Genomic DNA, 25,103 nt, shown 5'->3' with positions numbered 1-25,103 from the left:
CACCCCTCATACGTCTCTGTCCACTGCTGGTAGTGATATGCACCCACTCCTCATATGTCTGGACACTGCTGGGAGTCCTCTGCACCCACCCCTCATATGTCTGGGCACTGCTGGGAGTGATATGCACCCACCCCTCATATGTCTGGGCACTGCTGGGAGTGATATGCACCCACTCCTCATATGTCTGGGCACTGCTGAGAGTGATATGCACCCACCCGTCATATGTCTGTCCACTGCTGGGAATACTCTGCACCCACCCCTCATACGTCTCTGTCCACTGCTGGTAATGATATGCACCCACCCCTCATATGTCTGGGCACTGCTGGTAGTGATATGCACCCACTCCTCATATGTCTGGGCACTGCTGGGAGTGATATGCACCCACCCCTCATATGTCTGGGCACTGCTGGTAGTGATATGCACCCACTCCTCATATGTCTGGGCACTGCTGGGAGTGATATGCACCCACCCCTCATATGTCTGTCCACTGCTGGGAATACTCTGCATCCACCCCTCATACGTCTCTGTCCACTGCTGGTAGTGATATGCACCCACCCCTCATATGCCTGTCCACTGCTGGGAATACTCTGCACCCACCCCTCATACGTCTCTGTCCACTGCTGGTAGTGATATGCACCCACCCCTCATATGTCTGTCCACTGCTGGTAGTGATATGCACCCACCCCTCATATGTCTGTCCACTGCTGGGAATACTCTGCACCCACCCCTCATATGTCTGTCCACTGCTGGGAATACTCTGCACCCACCCCTCATACGTCTCTGTCCACTGCTGGTAGTGATATGCACCCGCCCCTCATACGTCTCTGTCCACTGCTGGTAGTGATATGCACCCACTCCTTGTATGTCTGTCCACTGCTGGGAATACTCTGCACCCACCCCTCCTACGTCTCTGTCCACTGCTGGTAGTGATATGCACCCACTCCTCATATGTCCCTCATATGTCTGTCCACTGCTGGGAATACTCTGCACCCACCCCTCCTACGTCTCTGTCCACTGCTGGTAGTGATATGCACCCACTCCTCATATGTCTGGACACTGCTGGGAATCCTCTGCACCCACCCCTCATACGTCTCTGTCCACTGCTGGGAGTGATATGCACCCACTCCTCATATGTCTGGGCACTGCTGGGAGTGATATGCACCCACCCCTCATATGTCTGTCCACTGCTGGGAATACTCTGCACCCACCCCTCATACGTCTCTGTCCACCGCTGGTAGTAATATGCACCCACCCCTCATATGTCTGGGCACTGCTGGTAGTGATATGCACCCACTCCTCATATGTCTGGGCACTGCTGGGAGTGATATGCACCCACCCCTCATATGTCTGGGCACTGCTGGTAGTGATATGCACCCACTCCTCATATGTCTGGGCACTGCTGGGAGTGATATGCACCCACCCCTCATATGTCTGTCCACTGCTGGGAATACTCTGCACCCACCCCTCATACATCTCTGTCCACTGCTGGTAGTGATATGCACCCACCCCTCATATGTCTGTCCACTGCTGGGAATACTCTGCACCCACCCCTCATACGTCTCTGTTCACTGCTGGTAGTGATATGCACCCACCCCTCATATGTCTGTCCACTGCTGGGAATACTCTGCACCCACCCCTCATATGTCTGTCCACTGCTGGGAATACTCTGCACCCACCCCTCATACGTCTCTGTCCACTGCTGGTAGTGATATGCACCCACCCCTCATATGTCTGTCCACTGCTGGGAATACTCTGCACTCACCCCTCATACGTCTCTGTCCACTGCTGGTAGTGATATGCACCCACTCCTCATATGTCTGTCCACTGCTGGGAATACTCTGCACCCACCCCTCCTACGTCTCTGTCCACTGCTGGTAGTGATATGCACCCACTCCTCATATGTCTGTCCACTGCTGGGAATACTCTGCACCCACCCCTCCTACGTCTCTGTCCACTGCTGGTAGTGATATGCACCCACTCCTCATATGTCTGGACACTGCTGGGAGTCCTCTGCACCCACCCCTCATATGTCTGTACACTGCTGGGAATCCTCTGCACCCACCCCTCATACGTCTCTGTCCACTGCTGTGAGTCCTCTGCACCCACTCCTCATATGTCTGGACACTGCTGGGGGTCCTCTGCAGCCACCCACCCACCCACCCCCTTGGTGCAGTACACTGCTGTCCTGGGCATACACCCCCCCCCCAAATTTACTGCTAATATGCTGCACCAGGCCGTAGTCCAACATTTGTGGCGTGTGTATGCCTTGTATCCATAATGTACTGGTGCCAAAGGGGTACGGGTGAGACGGACCGTACCCCTGCATTCATAGGGTGTGTACGGTCCATACCACGGTGCCCCTACATCACCACGACAATGGTGGTACGGACCGTACCCACGCTCTGGGGGGCGTGGGTACGGTCCGTACCACGCGTACCCCTATGTCACCACTACAATGGTGGTACGGCCCGTACCAACGCCCCCCAGAGCGTGGGTACGGTCCGTACCACCATTGTAGTGGTGGGGTAGGGGTACGCGTGGTACGGGCCGTACTCATTCCCGCCAGAGCGTGTGTACGGTCTGTACCACCATTGTAGTGGTGAGATAGGGGTACGAGTGGTACGGCCCGTACCCATGCCCTCAGAGCGTGGGTACGGTCCGTACCACGCGTACCCCTACCTCACCACTACAATGGTGGTACGGCCCGTACCCACACACCCCCAGAGCGTGGGTACGGTCCGTACCACCATTGTAGTGGTGGGGTAGGGGTAAGCGTGGTACGGGCCGTACCCATGCCCCCAGAGTGTGTGTACGGTCCGTACCACCATTGTAGTGGTGAGGTAGGGGTACGCGTGGTACGGCCCGTACCCATGCCCTCAGAGCGTTTGTACGGTCTGTACCACGCATACCCCAACGTCACCACTACAATGGTGGTACGGCCCGTACCCACGCCCCCCAGAGCGTGGGAACGGTCCGTACCACCATTGGAGTGGTGACGTGTACGCGTCCACGTCCACTTCTGTTGTGGCGGTATGTGGAATTGGGGAGACGCCCCCCGAAGTGACCAGACCATGGAGGTAATTTATGTGCAGGATATATATGTTTTCTATTGGGTGGGGATTATGTTTCCTGCCCCTCGCCCCCCGCCTTTGCCCCTGGGTGTTGTTCTGACCTTCTGTGGCATCTGCGTCGGTTTCTGTGCACCAGGTCGTAGGCTAGGAGGGCCGGGATGACACGTAGGATGGGTTCCATGGCTGTCCGTCGCGTACCGGTGCTCCTTCTTCGCGTCGTCCTCAATTTCCCGGGAGTTTTTGGCTGCCGTAAAAAATGAGCGGAGCGGAGTGACGTAGGCACTGATCGTACTTACTGGTCCGTAAAACGCTGCCTGACTCCGTCCGGACGTCACGTACGCGATGTCCCGGATCAGAATTGTGGGTATTTTTTAGCCGGTCGGTGTTTTGTACAACTCGTACGGAAATGGTATTTCTGTATGAATCGTACTTGCGGGTTTGTAAGATGGTTTTTCCGGGTACGAGTCGGATGGAGAATACGCTCCGTACGACCATTCGTACCCGGGTTTTACAGGATCTGAATCGGCACCTAAATAAAAAATCGATATTTTAAACAGCTATATTTTTGCAAACGATATTAATGACTTCAATATTTAAAACAATGATATTTCTCACCTTAAAGTCGATATTCTTGACCATGATATTCTTGCTGTCAATATTTCTGTGTCAGATATTTCCAACTCGATATTTGTGTAAGTCGACATTTCCAACTCGATATTCTGTCTGCATACCAGTGCAATAAGGCAAACACTTATAGGTTGCACAGGTTAGAAAAAAAAACCATTAGGCATAGCACCATAATTAGTGGTAGAAAGCAACCATCTATGTATTGCGCTTGTCATTAAAACATTCCCACTTTACATAATGGGAAGGTATGGCGATTACATTTGCTGCCCTGGCACTGTAAGACATCCTGATGATGTACCTCCATTTATCAGGGACTGAAGATGCAGCCATTTAGGTTGGATGCATAATACCTACAACACTCAATTGAAATGCAGTCCAGAACGTAGGTTGCAGGAATACTGCGTGCCTACTGCAAGCAGTGAAGTAAGTTTTAATCAATGCCTCCATTGTAGGTTTCAGACCAGGGGGCTATACACACTGCCCTCACCGGTGGGGCGACTTCGCTGGGTCTCCCGTGTGTGGATTCACCTCAAGGCAGCTGTCCACATCCATGTTGTGCATCCACCACAATCACTGTGCCCATCCCTAGGTAGATACCAGTGCCGCTGCCTGCTCTCGGGCATTGCTACAGTAAGGAGGTGGGGGAAGGACCCTCACCCAGTCCCAAGGGTGTTCGCTGGCCTCGAGCCCTCACAGTGCTCCCAGTCTCACCACCTGACTGGCGAAGGGCAGAGGCACATCTCCGTTCTACCGCTTCGCCGACAGCCCTCTCACCTCTCTTCCAGGCCTCCGTTGGGGCTTTCTTGCCGGGGTCAGCTGCCGCCTTGCATGGCAGCGGCACTGCGGCCTCATGACCTTCTCCTGGATGATCCCGCCTTTCTCCCTCAGCTCCTGGGCAGTTGCCCAGTAATGCCTGGGGTTTCTCGGTTGCACTCCAGCAGCTTCCCTGGAGGTTGCTGCAACAATGGCAGGACGCCCTTAGGCAATTACCACCTCTGGGCTCCCTCTTCAACCCTGCATTGCGGTTGCCCCGGCAATAACGGGCAGGCCTGCAGGAGATATTTCTTGGCCAAATCAGAGACCAAGATTACGACAGCCCCAGAAATGAAAGCGCTCATGCAGCGCTTCCTCTTGGCAGGGCACACGAAGTGGGGAGCGTGCTCCATGCGTTTGCTCTACCTCCAAGCAGGCCAATAAAGCGCTCACCATGCGCTCTGGAAAGGTAACAATAGATTGCTCAGCCTGCAGTGGTTAGGTAATCTCCTAAACACATTTTCTTTTTCTTTATAATAACAGGGTAAAGGGCAATCCAGCCCTTCTTCTGCTCTAGGGACGAGGAGCAGCTGCAGGCCGTCTCATTCCCATACACTTCAGGGGCAGTGCTCCTCACACAGTTTTTCAGCTTTCCCTCCCAAGAAGGTTACTAGATTTTAAGTTTTAAATCTCCCTGAGACTTCCAACAAGAGGCAAGCACACACAAGCCCGCAGAGATTCTTCCCAAGCAGGATACCACAGCAGGGCAAAAAGAGTCTGTCCTTCTCCTCCACCACAGACAGAAGCAGCGTCTGCAGCCCAACCCACCCCTCACTCAGAAAAGGCAGCGCTCCTCACACAGTCCTTCCGCTCTTGGTTGAGTCCTCTTGTTCCTTGAATCTAATGTCCTGGGGTTTTAGGCGCAATACTTATACCCCATTTTGTCATTGTTTTCTTTGCTGTAAAGGTCTCTCAACCCAGTCCTATCCTCCCTGGTGCAGCATGACCAAAGGGGGTGGAGACAGCATTGTGAAAAAGGAAACACAGCTTATTCAGATGCAAGCGGAACCCCTCCCACCACTCTAAATGCAGACCAGGTCTCTTCAGCCCAGCGATGAGTCACCCAGGCAAGACAGGGCACACCTCAATCCCCCCAGTGACTGTCTAGAGTGAATGCACATCCCCAGATCCTGTCACTCAAACACCAGACGCTGCATACACAAACAGCCAGAGGCACACAGGATGGCAAAGAAAGAAAATGTCCTCTTTCTAAAATTAGTACAGGAGAAAACTGTCCCAGCCATCACGTTTTAAATGCTGTTAAAGTTATTTAACAGACTAAAGGCCATTAAATCAATGATCTGGTCTTTAAGCATTTATTTGCTATATCATTATCTTTTTTAGCTTTGGATACACAAAATTACATGAGTCAGACAAAAAGAGATACTTGAAAATTAGTACACATTACAATAAAACATGTGAATAGACGTAACTTAACAGTGCAACAAGAGTGAACAATATAATTAATGAGGCAACAAAAATTGCAGGCAACAATAATTGCGTACATTGAGAACCAGTCTAAATTTATAATACAACAGCAGCAACTGTAAAATCTTTAATAGTCAGATTATCTAAACTAATCAAGGTGCTGCTGCACACGGGGAAATGGTTACTATGCCTGGTAGGTGAGTATTTTAGTGATATTCCTACGAAGGCAAACATAATTAAATACAAGGGGGCAGATTTATGTTTCCTGGCGCATCCCTGCAAATCAGCAGGGATGCGCCAGGAAAGATGCGTCATGCAAGTTTACCCTTGCGCCACCACAGATGCGCCGCATTTACAATGCAGCGCACCGTGGCGCAAGGATAAACAGATGCTTGACGGATCTGATGGCGTAAGGGCGGCGTATTGCTCTGAGTCGTGTCGCAAGCACGACGCAACTCCAGCAATGTTTATGGGCTGCCCATACCTAACATGCTGCGTCATGCCTTACGCCTGCTTCAAGCAGGTGCAACGTTTTGACGCAGCAGCGTCGGAAAAGTGACTGAGTGAAATCTTGTAGATTTCACTGCGTCACTTTTCCGAGGCTTTTTCCGATGGAACGCCCACCCTGCATACATTAAACCTGACGCAGGTTTAATGTGGCACAGGGCTTTACACCGTGACGCATCTCCATAGATGCGTCACGATGTAAATGGGGCGCAACGTGGCGCAGGGTTTACGCCGCCGCTGCGTTACAAAAGTGACGCAACGGCGGCATAAAAGTGGCGCAAGTCTAACATAAATCTGTCCCTAAGATTCCCCGTGGTGTATAGTGCCGACGTTGAGTCCCAAAGTGGTTTGGAGGATTCTCTTCAGGGCGTAGACTAGATAAAATCTAAAGAGAAAGAATGGGAATTATTAACAAATCGAGCTCTAGGTCTCCTACAAACTTAGTGCCCCGTTAGGATGTCCACCCGCCACCCTAGCGCTGCTTGGACCGTCCGCCAGGGGTGCCGCCAATTAGGATGTGACCGCCACCCTGGCGGTCGCATCCCACATCTTCGACAATGCGGCAGGCGGTGCTGTAAACAACAGCCGAAGCAATGCCAAAGAGGCATGTTGTGCATTGCCATGCACAACATGACAGGCACCGCGCGGTGCCTGCCACCATGTGTTTGGCAATGTTGAGGGTACCATAGGTACCCACCCAGTGCAGCCCCCCACACCCCCACTCCCAAGGGGGCCTGCAACGGGCCCCCCAAATCATTTCCTGAATGCCTTTCCATGGCAAACTCTCCGCCATGGAAAGGCATGCCCACCGCATACATTATAATATGGATGGCGGTGCCTGTAAGGCACCGCCACCATATTGTGGACTTTTTCCACCCACCCGGCAATCATGCCGATTGCCAACCGGCGGAAAAGCGGCGGACGGTCTTTCCGTCTGCCGCCGTGAGTCCCACCATACTAATATGGTGGGGGTAAATCAGGTACAGATGGCGGGCGGATCGCCACCGCCGGCCTGGCGTTCCACCCGCCATCATAATAGGCCCCTAAGCATTTGGGATTGTGTGTATTATGTAAGCACTTAATCAAAGGATTACACCTTGTCGCTAGGGCGCGATCTCCTGGGTCCAAGGGAATTTATTTATAGCTCAGTCTGAAATGTAAATAGAATTTGATTCAGTGGGCATTGTCTATAGATGCACTCTCATATAGTTCCTGAAGGCAGTGCAAATTGGAGACTTACATTTTGCTCTGTCGCTGTGGGTCAGTAAGGACCTGGTGGTATTTTCACTAGAATTCTGTTGATGGCTGAAACAGCAATGCCGAACCCATTTGAACTCGCACTGCAGGTGATAAATTATTAAACCCCAAATCAATGAAGAAAATCAACTGGCTACATGGGTTTGCTGATTTTAAGTTACTAACGAGTCAGGCTTACTTGTGTCAGGAGAAAGACTTGTATCCGGACTGCGTCTCACTTGCAGTTCACTTCCGAGCTGGAAAGTTTGCACTTGTTAGTTAAAAAGAACTTGAAATTCGTTCGATTATAGCATCTAGAGGGAGGGCCTTACACGCTTACTTGAATAAGTAAGTCGTGTAGAGATGTAACCGGTCTTGTTCTCGCTTCAGTAACACATTGTACTTGTTACCAGGCGGTTAAGTACCGGTGGCCCAACATGGTGCATTCTGGGTGAGTGAGTTCTAAGGAAGGTCGATAACATTTGGAAAGGATGTGTCTCTGGAAAATTGTCTCAGTATTTTCCCAATGCGGACATCTCGTTTAAATCTTTGGTGATGCTGTTAAATCTTGCTCTCATATAGGCTTCTTTTCTCAGTAAAAATTACTCAGTGTCGCCACCCCTTGGATAATGTTCGATGACCGATAAAACGGTCCATTTAAGGTCCCCTTCCTCATGTTTTTGATCAAGGAAATGATTCATCATAGGTGCTGTTGTCACTTTATTTTTAATCCTTAAACAATGTTGAACGATTTGTTGTCTAATCTCCTGGGTAGTCTTCCCGATATAGATTTTGGGGCAAGGGCAAGTGATTGCGTATATGACGTTTTTAGTTTTACAATTAGAAAACTGCTTTCTTGTCCACTTGATGTTGTCATCTGTGAGTTCAATGACTTCCAGTGTGGTGCCACATCCCGTGCAATTGGAAGGCTATATGATAGCAAGATTTAACAGCATCATTGAAGGTTTAAACGAGATGTCCGAATTGGGAAGATACTGAGACAATTTTCCAGGCACAGATCCTATTCCAATTGTTATCAACCTTCCTTATAACTCACTCACCCAGAATGCACCATGTTGTGCCATCAGTACTTAACCGCCTGGTAACCGGAAGTACAATGTGTTGCTGAAGTGAGAACGAGACCGGTTACATCTCTACGCGACTTCCTGATTCAAGCAAGTGTGTGAGACCCTCCATCTAGATGCTACAATCTAACGAATTCCAATTTTTTTTTAACTAACAAGTGCAAACTTTGTATCACTTTTCCAGCTCGGAAGTGAACTGCAAGTGAGACGCAGTCCCGATACCAGTCTTTCTCCCAACACAAGTAAACCTGACTAGTTAGTAACTTAAAATCTGCAAACCCATGTAGGCAGTTGATTTTCTTCATTGATTTATCACCCGCAGTGTGAGTTAAAAAGGGTTCGGCATTGCCGTGTCAGCCATCAACAGAATTCTAGTGCAAATACCACCAGGTCCTTACTGACTCACACCGAAAGAGCAAAATGTAAGTCTCCAATTTGCACTGCTTTCAGGAACTATATGAGAGTGCATCTATAGACAATGGCCACTTAATCAAGTTCTATTTACATTTCAGACTGAGTCATCAATAAATTCCCTTGGACCCTGGGGATCGCGCCCTAGCGACAAACTGTAATCCTTTGATCAGGTACTTACATAACACACACAATCCCAAATGCTTAGTTTGTAGGAGACCTAGAGGTCGATTTTTTAATAATTCCCATTCTTTTTCTTTAGATTTTATCCAGTCTACGCCCCAAAGAGAATCCACCAAACCACTTTGGGACTCGAAACGCATCTGCACTATACACCTTGGGGAATCTTGTATTTAATTAAGTTTGCCTTTGTAGGAAAATTACAATAATACTCACCTACTGGGCGTAGTAACCATTCCCCCGTGTGCAGCAGCACCTTGATTAGTTTAGATAATATGACTATTAAAGATTGTTCAGTTGCTGCTCTTGTATTATAAATTTAGACTGGTTCTCAATCTACGCAATTATTGTTGCCTGCAATGTTTGTTTCCTCATAAATTATATTGTTCAGTCTTGTTGCACTGTTAAGTTACTTCTTTTCACATGTTTTATTGTAATGTGTACTAATTATCAAGTATCACCTTTTGTCTGACTCATGTATTATTGTGTATCCAATGCTAAAAAAGATAATGATATAGCAAATAAATGCTTAAAGACAGATAATTGATGTCATGGCCTTTAGTCTGTTAAATAATCTTAACAGCATTTAAAACATGACGGCTAGTACACTTTTCTCCTGTACTAATTGTAAGGCCCTGTCTAGCCGCCTTGGGCCAAACCCCCTGTTTGTTGCTATTTCACTTAATAAAATTGGCATTTTCAAACACAGAATTTAACAAGCATTTGCCATGCAATAGGTCCTGTATTTGCGTGAGTTTGAGCTATTGGCATTGTAAATGACAATGCCTTTTATTTATGTGTTTTGAAAACCTTCAAGCGGTGCGTAAACACTTATAGTCGTTGATTATGAGAAGCAAGGCTAGCAGTAACTGTGCCTCTTTTAATGCCAACCTTGCTTCTCATAAGCAACGACTATAAGTACAATGTGCATGGTTACGCACCACTTGCAGGTTTTCAAAATACATAAATATAAGGCATTATCATTTACAATGCCAATAGCTCAAACTGTCGCAAATGCAAGTCCTATTCCATTGTAAATGCTTGTTTCTCATTTTGTTTCTTTTAAAAACGTGTTTCATAAAGAAGTAGCTTGGTAATAAGTGTTGAGATTTCTCTATTAATATGAGTACCACCTAAGTGGGACTTATGGTATCACTTGTACTCCATACATTGATGTTCTGACCAGGACAGTGTCTGTGATATTTATAATTCAAAGGGGGTGTTTCTGCACCAGTCACTACCGCCTATGGAGAATTAGACTTTCAGGTGCACATGCATCAACAAAACAAAAAGTGATTCCTTATTAGCGAAAAATAAGGATTCGTTATTAAGGAATCGCTTTTGTGAATGCATCAACAGATTCGGTAAATAATAGCGATTCCCTAAAAATCGCTATGTTTACCGAATTATCAATAGCGGGGTATGCAAACACCGAAGAGCTAATAGCGATTTCGGTAATACCGAATTTGCTAATAGCGAATTCGGTATTAGCGAAATCGGCAATGATCGGGTCGCTCCGGGAACGTGTTTATGACATCAGCAACCAGGAAATACTGCTGCCCCACCCTCATTGCCTCGACAGAGGAGCAAACAGGAGCTGGGACTGGAGACTGGCTGTGCAGATTGAAGCCACACCAACTGAGCTACCCTCAAACACTACCCAGATGGAGAAGGAAGCACCATCCAGCGCTGAGGCTGCACGCAAGCGGAAACGCAAGTTTTCTGCCCGGGAGCTGGAGCACCTGATAGAGGGAGTCAGCTGCAAGCATGATCGCCTTTTTGGTAAGCTGTCCCTCAAGGTGCCAGAGCCCGAGAAGCGGCGCATATGGCAGCGCATCCGGGAGAGGGTAAATGCTGTTGGTGTGACGCCCCGCAGCATTGACGACCTGAAAAAAAGATGGTACGACCTGAGGAAGCGGGCTAAGGAGAGGATTGCGGAGAGGCTCCGGGAGGCATCCAGAATGGGAGGCGGGCCTTCTACAGTTCAAGCCAACACTGCCCTGGAGGAGCTGGTGGAAGGGACGATCGAGCATGAGGCCGTCGTGGGAGTAACCCAGATGGATACCTCCGGCGCAGCCACAAGTGCCCAAGGTAAGATGCATGCCTGTGCCCATACCCAGCATAGCGTAAATCCATTCCCATGCCCCCAGCAGGATCACAGTGTGCATGCAGCTTTGGCCCACACACCTTTACTCTTAACACTAGTGCATCATGGGAGTTGTAGTCTAGTCAGCCCAGTGTGCATGTACAGGATGAAATACAATTACAAATCACCACATCAGTTGAACATGGATAGAGACTGTTTATTTAGTGGATCACAGAGGGACATGTATGTTTACAACACTACGTAGGTGTAACTATCCCACTAACCATGCACTGTTTCACACACAGATGCATCTCCTGGGGATTCGGACGACAGCGGGCGGCTGATTATTTCGGAGACTCCTGCGGATTCCGACATGGACACAGCGCAGGATGCGCATACATCACCTCCACCTGCAACCCCACCACCACCAGCACCACCAGCACCACCAGCACCAGCACCACCAGCACCAGCTACACCAGCTACACCTACAACATCCACTAAAGCGCCGAGGCGCAGGTCCCAAGTCCCGGCCATGCAGGTGATGGGAACACCCTCTACACCATCGGGACAAAGTCTGCGCAGCATCACACCGCCTGCTGCACCACCTGCACATTCCAGACTCCCACAGCGGCGCAGGTCTCGGCCAAGTTCACTCTCCTCAGGCGACGTTGATATCACCCAAAATGCTGCAATCGAGGAAAGGATGCTGCGTGTCCAGCGCCTGCAGGGACGACACATGGCGACAATCAGCTCAAACATCGTGCGCCTTGCAAGGGAAATGCGTGCCATGACTGTGGCGGTGAGGGACATGAGCACTGTGGTGGCAGAAGGCAATGGGCACCTGAGGGAGGACATCCATGAGCTCACCCGTGCCATGAGGGAAGGCCATGAGTGCGAGAGGAGGAGGCACCGTCAGAACTTGGTGCGGTCCGCGGCCTCTACAAAGGCCATCACAAGGATGAGCAATAGCACCGCAGTGTTTGCACGCCGCTCGGTGTCCTTGCAGGTGGACCTTGGGTACTTCTGCGGGGATGTTGCCAAGGCTCTAGGGCAGATGACCGCTGCAGTAGAACACCTGCAGAGCGGCACATTCAGTGCTGGTGCATTGGGAGGGGAAGACGGCAGTGAGGCTGCCTCGAGTGTAAGCAGTGTGTCTGTGGCAGAGACCAGCACCGGGCGCCGCAGTTCACGGGGCTCCATGGGGACAGGCCGTGGTGAGGCGTCGGAGACACCGGAGAGGAGGCTTGGCGTACATGGCAAGCGCCACTAGACTGATTTACATCCATACCTGACCGTGGTGGGGCAACCATGGTCCTCCCCTTCCTGACGCTGCACAGCCGTGACTTAAACGCACATTTGTTCTTACAGTTTTCATGGGGAGCATTATTTTCATTGCTTGTTTGGTTGCACATACCGCAGTGCTACTGTGCATTAAACAGTTGCACCACCAATGAAATAGTAATGTATCATTCTTACCTGCTTCAGAAATGATGTTGCATGATGTATGTCCGCCTCCTATGGCCCTCTGCTGTGTTAGGGACGTGTGCCTGTCGCTGTTGGGCGGGTGGTTGGTCATCCCGGTGGTCATCATTCCTGTCCACCTCTATGGGTATCCCCCTTCTGGTCGCAATGTTGTGCAGCATTGCACATACAGCAACAATCCGGCAGCAGGTATCAGGTTTGTGTAGCAAGGCGCCGCCAGTCTTATGTAGGATTCTAAAGCGACTCTTCAGAATCCCAAATGTCCTCTCTATGACATTCCTAGTGCTTATGTGTGCCGCGTTGTATCGTTGTTCCTGTGGGGTTGCTGGATTGATGTATGGGGTGAGTATATATTCACGCAGGGCGTAAGCACTGTCACCTAGAAGATAGAAGCAAACACTTAGCAATGGTGATGTTCATACATGTGTGGTGTTCATGTGGGGAAGAGGTATGTGTACGTACCAAGCAGGTGTCCCTCTCCAAATTCTCCATTGAGTAGACGCCTGTGGATGCCACTGTGGCGGAATATGTAGGAGTCGTGTGTGCTCCCCGGGAAATTGTGCCACTAGGTCTGTTATGATGTGATTGGCATCGCACACAACCTGCACGTTGATTGAGTGGTATGACTTGCGGTTACGGAATATGTACTCATTTGCTGAGGGTGGACAGATGGGGATATGCGTACAGTCGATGCATCCAATTACATGGGGGAATTGTGCCACCTAGTAGAATGCCTGTTTGTTGCGGTCCAACTGCTGTGGGGTTGTGGGGAATCTGATGTGGGTGTGTATCATTGTCAGCATGGCATCTAAGAATTTCTGGAAGAAGCGTGAGAGTGCGCTTTGCGATACGCCTCCGGCTACGGCGATTACCCCCTGGAAACTTCCTGAGGCCAGTAGGTGCAGGCTGCATAGGACCTGGACGTGCGCAGGGATTGCATTGGTCCGGTGTGTCTGGTGCTGCAGTAGTGGTTCCAGGTCTGCAATGAGGCGCATGATCATGGCACGATTCAGTCGATACTTCTCGTACACCTCGTCCTCATTCTGTCCGAGCAAGGTGATGCACAGTCTGAATAATCTCTCCTGGACCCTTCTCCTGTGCTGTCCTGCCGCATTGATACGCATCCTCCATGCAAGCACGTAGAGGGCTGCCATTTTGTGCTAGCCAACAGGGTCTCCTTGGCCACATTTAAGGGTTTGGTGATTACCACAATCAGTTGCACATGTTTGAGATTTTTTTTTTGTTCACAAAACTTTTTTTTTAACTTTACCTCCAGGTTCTGATTCCCCTTATTTTGCTCATGCTAAATAGCGATTTTTGGGATTTTCGGTATTTGCGATTGTTGTTGCATTGGGTAGCGATTCGTTATTAGCCATTGGCACTTGCCGGGAGCTATTAGTGATTTCGGTGATTGCTAATTCGGTATTTAGCGATTCTGTATTTTTGCATATTTGTTATTTGCAAATCGGTATTTTTCCGGTATTTATTTAGCGATTCGTTAATTGCTCACAATTTGGGTTGATGCATTGGGATTCGGGTTTTGATACTCGCAAACGGGTGATTTTTGCGATTCGGTATTTTACCAACTGGATTTTTGCTTGATGCATGTGCCAGTCAGTTCCTTATAAAAGAAGCATATCTGAAAGACTGTTGAACATTTGAAATCACAAATGTTGTGGTCTTTGTCACAAATACAAATCCCTGAAACCTGGGGGAAGAGAGGAGGCGGAAAACCAAAGCCTGAGGAAAGAGCTCAAATCTGTGGAGCACTAGCGTGTAGGATGGACAGCTGCTCCACGTGTCCCTCAAAGAACAGATAAAGAACCACAGAGGAATGAGACAGTACTAAGTCCCTGCTCTGTGGGAGGAACAGAAGAGAGAAAGGAGGGACATAGAGGCAGGACTGTCCACTAGCAATCACGGATTTTTAAAGGACACTGACATAAATAAATGAAAATCCATGGCAAGAAGGGGGATAGACTTGAAGCCCACAGACTGAAAACAGCAGTTCTCGAAGAGACAGCATATACACTGTCTAGCTCGACATAAAACCCACCTTTACAAAAAGGTGCGTTGATAAATTCTGAGTTCAGAGAGCCTAAACTCCATTTTTCTATTGTGTCCCTATGGAAAGCTACACATGTAAAATGTTGCAGCGCAGCCTTGATGATAAGCCTATGGAACAGACAGCCTTTCAATAGTGAAAACAAAATACTCAGTATTTCACTATCAGGACATGTCACACACACCACTACATGCCCAACCTTTCACATACACTGCACCCTGCCCATTGGGTTACCTTGGGCCTATCTAAGGGGTGCCTTAGATGTAAGGAAAGGGAAGGTTTAGGTCTGGCAAGTGCACATGGCAGTTTACAACTGCAGGCGCAGACACTGCGGTGGCAGGTTTGAGTTATGTTTACAGGACTACTCATGTGGGTGGCACAACCAGTGCTGCAAGCCCACAACTAACATTTGATTTACAGGCCCTGGCACACAATGTGCACTTTACTAGGGTCTTACCAGTAAATCAAATATGCCAATAATGGATAACCAATCATTGTCAGAGTTTATACAGAGAGCATATGCACTTTAGCATTGATCAGCAGTGGTAAAGTGTCCAGAATCATATAGCCAATAAAAACAGGGTCGGAAAAATAGGGGGCAAAAAGCAAAAGGTTTGGGGCAAACCTGTCAAAAGGGCCAGGTCTAACAACACCTGAGAAACTAAATCATTTTGTTACAGGTGACTTCATTTGTCACAACTTGCATATAATAAGATTACAGGTGGGCGTTATGCATGTGATATAATACATCTATACACATGATGTAAACATCTATAATAATACCACATTGTCCTTGAAGATTAAGGGACTTATTTAAAGTTTTGGCAGAGCAGGACTTCCACCGAAAAGTGGAGAGTGTTACATCCACCGCATTTAGACTGCCATTCCTGATCAACCCATGCCTTGTATTGTTGGGTCAGGATGACTGAACTGCATCTATAGAAATGTTACTGCTATGCGATCAGGTCACAGATGCCCTGAAATCTTTTCACAGACTGCTGAAGGCCGAGAGTAGAATGTACAGGTCTTTGCACTTTCCATAGAGCAAAACAGCATATCCAGCCCTTCAGCATTGAAGTTCTGGTGTGTTAATGAGTGTTTGGAAAGCACTCTTGGCACTTTGTTCAGACTTCCGTCTGTGTTTGTGACTCTTAAAATTGAAAATTGGATTTTTGTTGATGGCACTTGGCGATGATGCAACGGGACCCTGGACCAGTGTCTACTCCCAGGAGTGCTGGCGTCACAATGCACTATGTGGGAGCTGCCCCTTTTTGACAGCTTCCACTTTGCGAATACCTTTCCACCCTCTTGTGGGAGTCAGTAACAGATCAATCGTTTGTAATCAGTTGCGGAAGCAATTCATTGATGCATTGCACAGCAAACTGAAAGGGGGAGGAGGACACCCAGTACATGTCTTGTTTCCTTTGCAATTTGCAAAAGGCATACAGTGAACGTGGCAAATAGAACGACATTTGTAACTCGCAGTGTGCAGTTTTTACATTCTGACCTGCTTTTTCCAGTTGCAAAGCCTGTATTTTGGGGAAACATGTTTGTTACATCAGGCTTCAAGTTTGGAAATGTGAGCATCCTTTATTTTGAGTTATGGTCAGAGCGTAGTGCAGAGCAGATGTGGCCATCGTCACTGTAAAGGTACACCAGAGACTAAGTACAGTGCCCCCCATTGCAAAGTATGCTCACATTTCGTTAAAATGTGTTTACAGAGAATTGTGAGAGTCGCTGCTTTGAATTACGAGAAGACGTAGTTCGCTCCCAGAAAGTGTAGTTTACATTTTACCGCTAAATGTTAGATTACAGGAAATATACTATAGTGTGGAATGGAAGCTATGGTACGCATCTCCCGCGCTGATCTGGCGTCACATTCCAGAGAAGGCCTTGCAGTGATCTGTGTGAACTCCACCATGCTTCATTTAATTACATTGCGGTTTCGGCCGCATGGGTGATGCAATGTGAGGCCTGGCACGAGCAGAAACGGCAAGCTGGTCACCCATGCCACCGCCCTTAAAGGGCCCAGAAGCGAGCCTGGAAACGTATGCTGCAGGACAATTAGAATAAAAGCAATGAAACTGCTGTAACTTTCAAGGAAGTGACATCATCTTTCGGCAATGTTTCATGAAACAACGTAAGGAATGTGGAACATTCTGGCTTACTTTATTTTTCAACCAACTAATCTCTCACACATACAAATACACTCTCTCTCTCTCTTCTAATAGCATTTGGGGATTTAAACAAAAAACAAAAAAATTGTTCGGCCTTTTTTTTGCAGTTTTAAGTAAAGCAAATTCGTCCCGAAGGTATTGGAGCGCTTCACATAAGCACCAGTTACGTAACACAGGGTCACATCCTTTTCTTTGAGGCTCGGGCAGCTTTAAGTGTTTTGCCCGGAATCAGATGATGATGAGCGGACGCCGAGACTCGAACGGGCTACCCCAGTTCCAAATTCGGCAGATCTGGCCTTTAAGCAACGCTCACATCCTCACTCCTTGAAGGCTAAGAACATTTTTGGACCCCCAGATGCCCGGTCCACTGTATTTCATCGTGCCCCAGTACCACCCTGTTAAAGCAGATCACACGAGGGCTTCCCTTCAGCTGTGGATGGCAGGCTTTTGTCTGTCTCATCAGTGGCAGTCTTCCACTACAGTTCACTTTGTACCATAAGGTGCCTTCTGATCGTGAGAAATCGGGGTGCATGGTGGAGGGTTGTTTTCTCTGAGGATAGGCCTTGCAGTACGATTTATGCTCGCTCTGGTCATTCGTAATGTCAGAAGGGCACAAGTCCTAAAAAAGAGAAGTGGGGGGACTAACCAAGTTAGGCAGTATGCAAGTGGCATTTATGGCGCATGAAATCACAGCGAGACATCATGGTACTGCTTTACAGGAAGTGACATCACAACCCATGACCTCACAGGAAGTGACATAAGATCTTAACACCTCAAACATATGTTTCGCAGGTCTATCAGAGTGAATTTCAGCTCATTACGAGATTTAACAAATGAGATTAAGCGTCGGGTTGTACCAAAAAAGTGACGCATCCCCGACGCAAAATGTGAGCCTCAACATACACATTTATTTTGTAAAAACTCTTCCACATAGAAATTGGAAACAAGGAGAAACGTGGCAGTAAATCTATTCTGCTTAATTGGGTGCAAAGTTCACATTTTAAAATATCTTAAAGCTATAAAAAAAAAAAAATAATGGTATTTAAAATGTTATTTGTGTAGATACTAGGACATACCAGCACATTTGACATTCTTACAGTGCATGCATATCCCTTATTTACAGGGATTGAAGAAAGGAAAAAGCACTCCTAAGTATTTGTGAAGCAATAACAAGTTGCAAGCCTTTGTTTCCCCTCCCTTGCCTCTAGGTGTGACTGCTGCTCAGATAGCTCCCAGCCAGGATAGTGGAACAAAAGGGGGACTGGTGGCCCCTTAAATTCGACTTTTGTTATGGGCCCAGCTGGAGTCTGAAATGAGAAAGCCCACTGACTGCCTGCACGTTTCTGCTCTGAAAGAAAGTAGACAATGTGCAGGCGCAGTTGAATGCGTCCAGGTGCCTAGAAGTTACACCAATACAAGTACATCATATTTCAATGGGCTCAGCTTCTTGCAGAGGGGATGGCGTCCACCCTGTGAAAATAGTGGGTGGACGCCATGGACCCAAATGCCCCCCGCCCCCAACTTGTGCCCTACCCGTAAGACTCTATCTGAGGATCTCGACTGTTACCGCTGGAACACTGATGATGCCCACTAGCGCTCTTCGTGAACAGCTTCAAACATGTGATTGCGTAGATATGCAATGTCTGACATTACCACTCAAACGCAGCCACATTTTATCAGTAACACAAAGGGAACTCATCATCAATGTAAATCAAATAAATTAAATATCCTTCATCCAGTGGTTACTTTGTGCTGGTGGGTGGTAGTGGACTCCACTGGTACTCATTTTAAGGGACCCGGGCTCTCTTGGTTCTCAAGTCCTTTGATATATAGGGAAGGAATATGGTCCTGTGGTTAAATTCTACTTAAAACCTAGTGAAAGGGGTTCTCCTGCCTTCAACACTTCACCGAATCATCCTGTGAGACTGGTCAAATTGATTTATCCCTCTGTGCTCATGAATTTGTATGCTATTTTAAGATGACATTTCAATACATTTATGGTCACAATTGTCTGTTGCCTTTCCCTTCTATATCACATCATGGAGTTGTCAGGTCTCAACCCACCATGAATACCATAAGGCTCTATCTACAGCACAGTTAGATAAGAATAAACAAAAAAGAGTTCCCAGGCACAATCTCTGGTTTTTCATCCATTTTGGAAAATGCTATTTGCAGGCCTATCAACTTACATTGCAAATTATGGTGGTGGTGCTGTTTTAGCGTGTGCATGCCCTTATGCATGTTATTTGCCCTTCTTCTCTCTGTGTTGGCCTAATCAATTACCACTTGTGCCTTCCTGACCTTGGCCGCTCAAAAAGGTAGACGGCGTTTTTGTTCCCTTGATGTCACTAGAGGTTAGGTTTCAAGTAAGTCTGGTTCTTAATTGTATCAAAATAGTCCATTGTTGCTCTCATTTCTTTCTATATCATCACGTAATTAATTCCGATGGCGTGGTAGAGAGTTTGGGGAACTTCCAAGACCTGTGCCGGGAGGTCTTTAGTGTATTTGGCTACCTCCTGTGTCTTTCGTAACTAGGCACCACATTGTGGTAGGCGGCGTCCAACAGAGCTTGTGTAGCTTGCTTCACATATAGGTAAAGCCTTATGATTTCTTAGCATTATTATAGCGAATTCCAAATAACGCGCTGCAATATATAATACTATAATTTTACTGTTTTAGAATATTTAAGTGGTTCCGGTCTACCAGTAGTACACTGGTCATATCACCCCTGTGTAACTAGAGGGCCTAGAGGCAACAAAGTACATGCAGTGTTTGAACTTAGCATTCCTTGTAAGTCATGTATATTTACATCTTCTTCAGGTGTGGCTTTTGTCCTCTGTAGAGGATGGTTGCTCCTTAACAATTTATGGCACTTCCTAAACACTTACATAACTCATGTGGTTATCACTTCTTCAAATTTGGATCTTTTTTCTTGGTGCCTGGCTCGCTTGATTAAAATAAAAGTTTAAAGAATGGTGGAAGTATACTGTGTTACTACTTCTTGAATATTCAGACGCAAACACCTGAGTCTTTGGTGAGTTGAGTCACTTTCGGTGAAGGTAAAAATCTTTCTTTTTTTCGTGTCTTGCCTGATTTTTAACAGCTTTTAAATCACTGTTTTTTAAAATTTTATATGATACGAAGGAAGAGCACTGATTTTGATATTTTTGTTCAATTTCCCAGTATTTGGTTATACTTTGTCTTTTTGCGACACATCGTTCTGATGATGGCCCTGGTAAATTCGACAGGTGGGCTGAAACATCGACTCTTAATAATGTAATATTGACTGCCTGACATTCTGTTTGATCTCAGGACCTATTATTCTAAAAGGATTTTCGATTTATTGTCAATATCTAATGAATTATACTGTTTGATAAACAGATGACAGCCTATTACACTGTATAGCTTATATCAGCTTTGTTTGTGTTGCTCTGAAAAAGATGCTTTTGGATTAAATTCTGTTTTTGACAGCACACATTGGAGGAATCAGGATCATTTAAATGAAATAATATATATAATGTTTTAGGGATTTTTAGAAATGGGATTTCTGGTTGGCTAGGGCAAGCGCCTAAGCCAAATTTCACAGCTCCTCTTTTGGTTTCAATAGGTGCAATGCCCCCAGGATCGGGCAATAGGCATAGAAGTTACCCCACGCAAAGGGGGAGGAGAGCACCTCCAATGAACCCAGCGCTCTCATAGCGCTAAAGCTGCTAAGTACTGCAGGGGCAGGATCAAGCGCTCCCCACGCGCTAAGCCCCAAAGTCCTCAGGGACAGAGCTTGGCCCAGGCAGGCCAGCGTACAGGGCCCTCTAGCAGTGGTGGTTCCTCCAGGCGCCCAGCAGTCCTGCAGCTCTAAGTCAGCACCAAGCACACTCCCACATGGGGTCACAGCCCCAATATTTATACCATGATTGTTTTTGTTCTTCCCCCTGGCACAGGGCTCGATGCCCGGTCCAAACCAGTTCTGGGGGGCACTGACATTTCTTTTCAAGTGCACACCAACCCTTTTGTTAGTGTAGGCTCTGGCCCCAGACACACCACAGGGGGCAGAGCTAGCATTGTAGAAGGCATGCACATAGCTATTCAGGGTCAGGGGCTACTCCTTCCACTACTCCAAATGCAGATCAGGCCCATTCACCCTAGCGCTGACTCAATCAGACCCTCTGGAACCACAGCACCTCCCCAGTTCCTGTCACTCCAGAGCCAGACATGCAATACACATCAGGCACAAAGACACATAGCACACAGAAATGCCAACTTCTAAAAGTGGCGTTTCTAAAATAGTGATAATAAATCTGCGAACACCATTACGCAGCATTTATTACCACTGTCCCAAACATACCAAACTTGATCACTCTACTCCTCTCATGTCAGAAATTACCACTGACACACTTATCAGGGAATCCCTAATGCATTCCTATGAGAGGGCAGCCTCACAGTAGTGAGAAACCAAAATGGCTGTTTGTCACTACCAGGACATGCCACACAGTTAAGGCACATGTCCTACCTTTTACCTACAATGCACCCTGCCCATAGGGCTAGCTAGGGCCTACCTTAGGGGTGACTGATATGTAGTAAAAGGGGAGTCACAGACGTGGCACCCACTTTATGGGCCACGTCACAGCGGTAGTAAACTGCGCGCGCAGGCCCTGCAAAGGCAGAGGCCTGAGATAGGTTTGAAAGGCTACTTTGGTGGGTGGCACAAGCAGCACTGCAAGCCCACCAGTAGCATTTAATTTACTGGTGCTGGGTATTTGAGATGCCACTTTACAAGGGACTGATAGGTATATTAAATGTGCCAAACAGGTGTAGACCAATCTTGCCATGTTTTACCATAGAGAGCACATACACTTTACACTGGACAGCAGTGATAAAGTGCCCAGAGTCCTAAAACCACCAACACCAGGTCAGAAAAAATAGTAGGAGGAAGGCAAAAAGTTCAGGGATGACCCTGCAAAAAGGGCCAAGTCCAACAGGGATTATATGGGTTTTTAACTTCAAAATATTCTTCATTGTGTAGCTTTTCTATTCTTTTTCTAATATCACTCGTGTGATATTCATATTGTATTTTAAATATTTAGTGTTTACATTCATGTTCATAGTTTCAGTCTCTGTTAGTTGAAACTATCCCAAGTGAACCACAGTTATTTGCTGTGATTGCTCTCTAAAGGGCATTGAGAATCACCTCTCAAGTCCTGATACTCTTAATGAGTGTTCTATGTTGGTTAATGGTTCTGCCTCATGAATTTGAAGTACACCTGCAGGTGTGACTTACCTTTTCATCAGTCTGATAATGGTAAAATGAATATTCTAAAGTTTAAATCACCAACATTGTTTTCTATTGGCTTGAAACTGCACTGAAAGGGGTTATATCTAAGCGAATAGACTTATCTAAATGTATCCTACATTATAATGTTTAACCACAGAAGTACAGAGGGTTACACTCACAAATCTATGATACGTCTACAGTTCCAAAGATAATACCTTCCTGAAACCTAACCTTTCTAATTCTAGACACTTTCGGAATTAGTTTAGGTTGTGATTTAGAATTTTTCAGTGAAATCTGTTTTTGTTTTTCCAAAACATATGTATTTTCCCTGTTGCAATCTCTTTCAACAGTATCGCAGACTTAATTATTCGCAAACTCCAGCGAGTAGGAGTACGTTTCGACAGGCATAAGAGAATTGGCATTCATAAAAACCTGCAAATTCTGATGCTCTGAATCAGGACTTCCATTTTAGGATCGCAAATTGTTGCCCACATACATAACAAAGAGGTGCACAAAAGGTTTACTGCATCTAACCTTTTATAATCTATCTGTTATAATTGAGGCAACAATCTAGATCCTTCACTCACTTGTCAATACATATTTAACAGTTGTGTATCTTTTTTTGTAATCCTCCTAAGATGGTACACTCCACCCCTCTGTCCCTTCCCTTTGTTCCTTTCCATAGAATGTTGAATCAACCTGGTTGACAGTTCTGACAGTTGGTGAGGGAGCTGTGGAGAAATTGGGCATTGGAGTTGTTTCATAATAAACAGCTCAAGTTTCTTTGAGACTCTGTCTTCCTTACACTTGGGGCCTCATTACGATGTTGGGCGATATGCCTCCTCGCGACAGTCGGATTCCCCTAGGCCGTGTCAGAACCCTTCCGACCGACTCGGTTGGTTCACAATCCGCCCGGCCGATTATGATGTTCGTGGTCGGATTGTAAACCGCACGGTCTTTCAGAATCAGTTCCGAGCAGCTCTTGGAGAATTCATGTCAGTCGGAACAGCATCGTACAGCTCTACGGACAGCGTTTTCGACTGAGCAATTACGATGCCGGTTTTTAACAGCCTTTCTGAGTCAGCCTGCCCAACAGAAAGTGAGTTTGGGGGCCCCTAGCAGGACCCTCTTCATCCTGAGGCCTCTGATTGGGGTCAAGGGGTACCTAAGTGACTTCCCTGTAAAAGCCTGCACTGTGTGGCAGGCACCGTGGGGTGCTTGCAACAGGGTGCAGGGTTTTCCACAAACACCCCATTTCCCCATAGGAGCCAGTGTTGATGGGTGGAACACGGGCTCCCATAGGGATCAATGGGATTCTGACCAATCAGTGCTCGGTCGCATCGTAATCAGTCAGGCGGAACTGCCGACCGCGAATCCGTTGGTTCCTGAATCCAAGACGGTGTCGGACGGAAAGTTTCTGCCCTCCATCGCAATGATGCCCTTGGTTACTGTTTGAAAGTATCATTGTAACACTATTCCTGTGTACATTCCCTAATTTCCTCCTTTTGTATTTATTTTCACATTGCATAGTGATATTTGAGTGATATACTGCCACATGGTGCATTTCCAACACAGAATGAGCTCTTCAACAGGGCCTGCATGAACGAGGCTGCACTCAGAATAGAAATCAAGTGTATTCTGAGGGCAGGTCATTGGTTTAAAATCCAAAACATAATTGCTCAAAGCGTTAGAGAGGATTTATAAAACACCTACTTTTTTCTGGAGAAAGATGTGACTTGGTCTGTCCCCTCACCAGCCGGCACGTCGAGCCATCCCCTGCACAGACTCCACAGTTGTCTTCCTTGGCATTGCTCCCGAGCTGTCGATCACAGCCGACTGCCTGCCAACATCAACACCACAGTCAGAAGGGGCGCAACGCTATAGCGCACATGCTCAGCTTTCAGGAATGTTATTTATTTTGCTATCCTTTTGATTTTATGAGCTGGCCTCATTCTGTCAAAGCACATCTTGCGTTTCAATTGGAAGGAGAAAGATCTCAAAAACACGGTGTTATTTCTTTCCCTTTAAGGAAGGAGCATAATTATTCAGAATGCGCCGTCATATGAACGTGCAATGCAGTAACGCGCCGCCTCGCCACAAGTTTCCGCTTTCTTTCTTAAATATGTATCATGTTGAACATTCCCAACTAGGGCTATGTGTCCCTGTGGGACGAGAGCCATTTTTGAATCTTTTATCTTTCTTTGATCTCAGCTGCCAAAACCTTCAGCAGTTTTCGAAACTGAATACAGAAAGCGCAGTCCAAGCTAGTTAAGTAATGACATTTGGTAAAGTGAAGTGCTGTATGTAGAGATTTAGAGGTGTCTCATAAATGAGTCAATTGGTGGCTTGGTTCGCCCTCACTCTGCAGTTGTGTAAACCATCTCTTTCAAATCCACACAGCCTTCTCATAAAAAAAATATACATTATGTGTAGAGCGAAGCAGAGGAGCCCAATTGATTCCATCTTTGTTCTAAGCCTGTAGTAGCACTAAACCAGAGGCAAGTGAAGTTACAAAGTTGGACAACTTACAGCAGGAAACGGTGCCATTAGAGCAAAGTGCTATATTTGCTTACCTTCAAATTCTTTTAGAAGTCGATATTTAGGCTATGCACTACATTTAAAGCTCTATATTGTGACATACAACCCCAAACATAGATTTACAGGTC

The 25,103-nt window shown here is 46.9% G+C and overlaps 1 protein-coding gene across 2 annotated transcripts in view; it reads right to left on the bottom strand.

Moving 5' to 3' along the window:
* The window catches only part of ADAMTSL3 (ADAMTS like 3), a 2,432,792-nt gene that overhangs the window by 1,082,967 nt on the left and 1,324,722 nt on the right, over positions 1 to 25,103 (bottom strand). For both annotated transcript variants that reach the window (XM_085644288.1, XM_085644289.1), the window contains exon 7: positions 24,151 to 24,277. In XM_085644288.1, the coding sequence (XP_085500414.1) occupies positions 24,151 to 24,277 (127 nt within the window). The remainder of the gene's footprint in view (positions 1 to 24,150; positions 24,278 to 25,103) is intronic.

The sequence above is a fragment of the Triturus cristatus genome, chromosome 3_1, assembly GCF_964204655.1.
Source record: "Triturus cristatus chromosome 3_1, aTriCri1.1, whole genome shotgun sequence".
Lineage (NCBI taxonomy): Eukaryota > Metazoa > Chordata > Amphibia > Caudata > Salamandridae > Triturus > Triturus cristatus.
This window is presented reverse-complemented; position numbering and strand designations above follow the sequence as displayed.